The sequence below is a fragment of the Colobus angolensis genome, unplaced genomic scaffold (assembly GCF_000951035.1).
Source record: "Colobus angolensis palliatus isolate OR3802 unplaced genomic scaffold, Cang.pa_1.0 Scaffold6, whole genome shotgun sequence".
NCBI lineage: Eukaryota > Metazoa > Chordata > Mammalia > Primates > Cercopithecidae > Colobus > Colobus angolensis.
In genome coordinates this window covers 25,677,399-25,680,206 of record NW_012119598.1, presented here as the reverse complement: position 1 = coordinate 25,680,206, position 2,808 = coordinate 25,677,399, and the positions used below count along the sequence as shown (strand labels likewise).

Below are 2,808 nucleotides of genomic sequence, written 5' to 3'. Positions count from 1 at the left end.
CATTCCAGCCTGGGCAACAGAGCGAAACTCCATCTCAAAAAAAAAAAAAAAAAAAGAGAGAGAGAGAGAATTTAATAAATTTTGTGATCCAAATAAATTATGAGTTTTTAAAAAAAACATAAATTGCACTCTGCTCTTCAATGGACTCAATACAACTGTCTGCCTCCTGGCCAGCCCTCAAAGCAGCCCAGAAATCTCTTTCAGGGTTTCCCATTCTCTTCTATTCTTCCTCCCATCTTCCCGCTGGCTGGAAAACCTTACTTGATAACTGGTGCCAGAGGACCAAAAGTCTCTTCATGAGTGCACAGCATGTCCTGGGTGACATTGCTCAGCAGGGTGGGCTCAAAGAAATTTTTTCCAAGATGGTGTCGTTTTCCGCCTGTCACAATGGTGGCACCTTTAGAAACGGCATCATTCACATGTTTCTCCACCTGCGTGATGAGGAAGAAAAAAAGCTTTCTACATGATACAATCTTTTAGAATGTTTAAACTGCAGAAAACTATAACTACTTCTATCTTTTCTCTTTTTTAAAAATGTAGGTTAACAAAGCATGGTGGTTTCCTTTTGTTGAAGGAACCACATTTGCACAGATTCAGAAGCAACAGTGCCACCTTCATCTTTGCTCTTTGATACCTTCTAGCTGTTTGATCTTCCTGTTTGTTGAATGGTCTAATATATATTCACTTCTTTCTAGGCCTGTGGCTCAGCTGTTTGCTGGCATTTGCTTTCATTGCGTTCTGTGGTTATTTCCAGCTTCTTGGATCCCATGTTGTCGTCTTTCCTGAACTGAGTTTTTGTTGCTTTCTGATATACACATTCTCCTCAAGTAGTTATTTATTTATTTATTTATTTATTTATCTATTTATTTACTGAGATGGACTCTCACTCTGTCACCCAGGCTGGAGTGCAGTGGCGTGATCTCAGCTCACTGCAACCTCCGCCTCCCAGGTTCAAGCGATTCTCCTGCCTCAGCCTCCCGAGTAGCTAGGATTATAGGCACCTGCCACCGCAGATAAATTAGGGAACTGGAAGGAAACTTTTGCCCAGCTAATTTTTGTATTTTTAGAAGAGACAGGGTTTCACCATCTTGGCCAGGCTGGTCTCAAACTCCTGACTTCATGATCCACCCACCTTGGCCTCCCAAAGTGCTGGGATTACAGGAGTGAGCCACCAGGCCTGGCCAAGTAGTTGTTTTACAACAGATGCCCTGGATGTAGTCTAGTTTCTGAATTTTCATACACCACGTTTCTGGTGTTTTGTACTCCACCTGATTGATAATTTGCTTGAGTACAGAATTCTGATACAAAATAACTTTCCTTCAGAACTTTGAATGCACTTCTCCACTTCTAGTGTTGTTGAGGAAGTTTGAGCCAAAAATGGTTTTCACCCTTTTTCCTCTTGATAGCTTTTTCCTCTCTGAAATCTCCTAGGATTTTCTATGCTCTGATATTCCAAAATTTTAGCCATATATATATATATATTTTCCCCTAACTCTGAGAAGTTTCCATCGATTATTTACTTGGTAATGTCACTTCCTCCAACTTCCCAATTATTTCATTCTAGAACTCCTACTACTGGACAGGTAGGAGTTCAGATTAGTTCTGATTTTTTTTTTTTTGGTTTTTTTTTGGCATTTATATTTTTTGCCTCTCTATTGTTTGCTTTAAACTCCATAAGATATCCTAAATTTTATCATCTACCTTCAGCTACTGAAGCTTGTGACAGTCATGTATCTAATTTCTACAGACTCTTGTTTTCATTGCTTCATTTTCTAGAACATATTTCTTATTAGCAGTTTACAGATGCACTATCTTCTCAAAACTCTTGCAGGACACTATGAGACCCTTAGAAAATTTCCTTCTAGTTCCCTAATTTCTCTGCTGCCTTCAGGGACTGTTCTGTTTGTTTTTCCTGACCTTCCCTCTTATGTGCTGACGGTTTTTCCTGACCTTCCCTCTTATGTGCTGACGGTTTTTCCTGACCTTCCCTCTCATGTGCTGATGGTTTCCCATCATGATCCCTGGCTGTTCATCTTTCTGAACGAAGGACTGAGTTGTCGAAACTAACCTGGTCGGCTCCTTCTCGGCTCCAGCAGTGTGTTTAGGGGACACACGTGCACAAGGACTGGGTTGATCAGTTTGGGGATGTGTGGCACGAGTGCTGTTTGCTGTTTTAAGCTTGGGTTTATTCTAACATGCAGGCGTCACAAAAGGGCAGCTCCCTTCCCCAAAAGGCAAAGTCGGGAGAGCCCTACCCTGATGTACCTAGCCTCGTTCTTGAAGCTGTAGTCTGCCTAGAAACCTACTATATTTCTTCAGAAAAACTGTTCTGCTCAGAACAAATGCCTCTGCTGTCTTGTGTGTCTTGGTGGTGGTGGTGGTGGGGAGGGATGGTGGGAATGACCCAGAAAATTGTGCAAAAGTAGAATCAACCAGCTTCATCTCCTCCCCTCTTCCTATTCCTACTTTCTACAGCCACCAATTCTAGAAAGGCTCTGTTGTTTAAAATGGCACCAATTTCCTCTGCAGGGTTCCCCTGGGTAGATCCATCTATTATGACTTCTGTTAACATAATCCCTTCTGAGTTCCAGAAGTTCATTACAATCTTTGGTTTACTGGCGTTGTTTTCCCTTCCATTTTTCACCTGAATTTTCTGTTTTGCTTTTGTTTCTGAGACAGAGTCTCGCTTTGTTGCTTAGGCTGGAGGGCACTGGTGCGTCTCAGCTCACTGTAACCTCCGCCTCCTGCGTTCAAGAGATTCTCTTGCCTCAGCCTCCTGAGTGGCTGGGACGACAGGTGCTTGCCACC

General features: G+C 42.3%; 1 protein-coding gene across 1 annotated transcript in view; it reads right to left on the bottom strand.

Moving 5' to 3' along the window:
• Nucleotides 1-2,808, bottom strand: part of ALDH5A1 (aldehyde dehydrogenase 5 family, member A1) — a 40,136-nt gene that overhangs the window by 6,833 nt on the left and 30,495 nt on the right. The window contains exon 9 of the mRNA XM_011962920.1: nt 262-431. Within this exon, the coding sequence (XP_011818310.1) occupies nt 262-431 (170 nt within the window). The remainder of the gene's footprint in view (nt 1-261; nt 432-2,808) is intronic.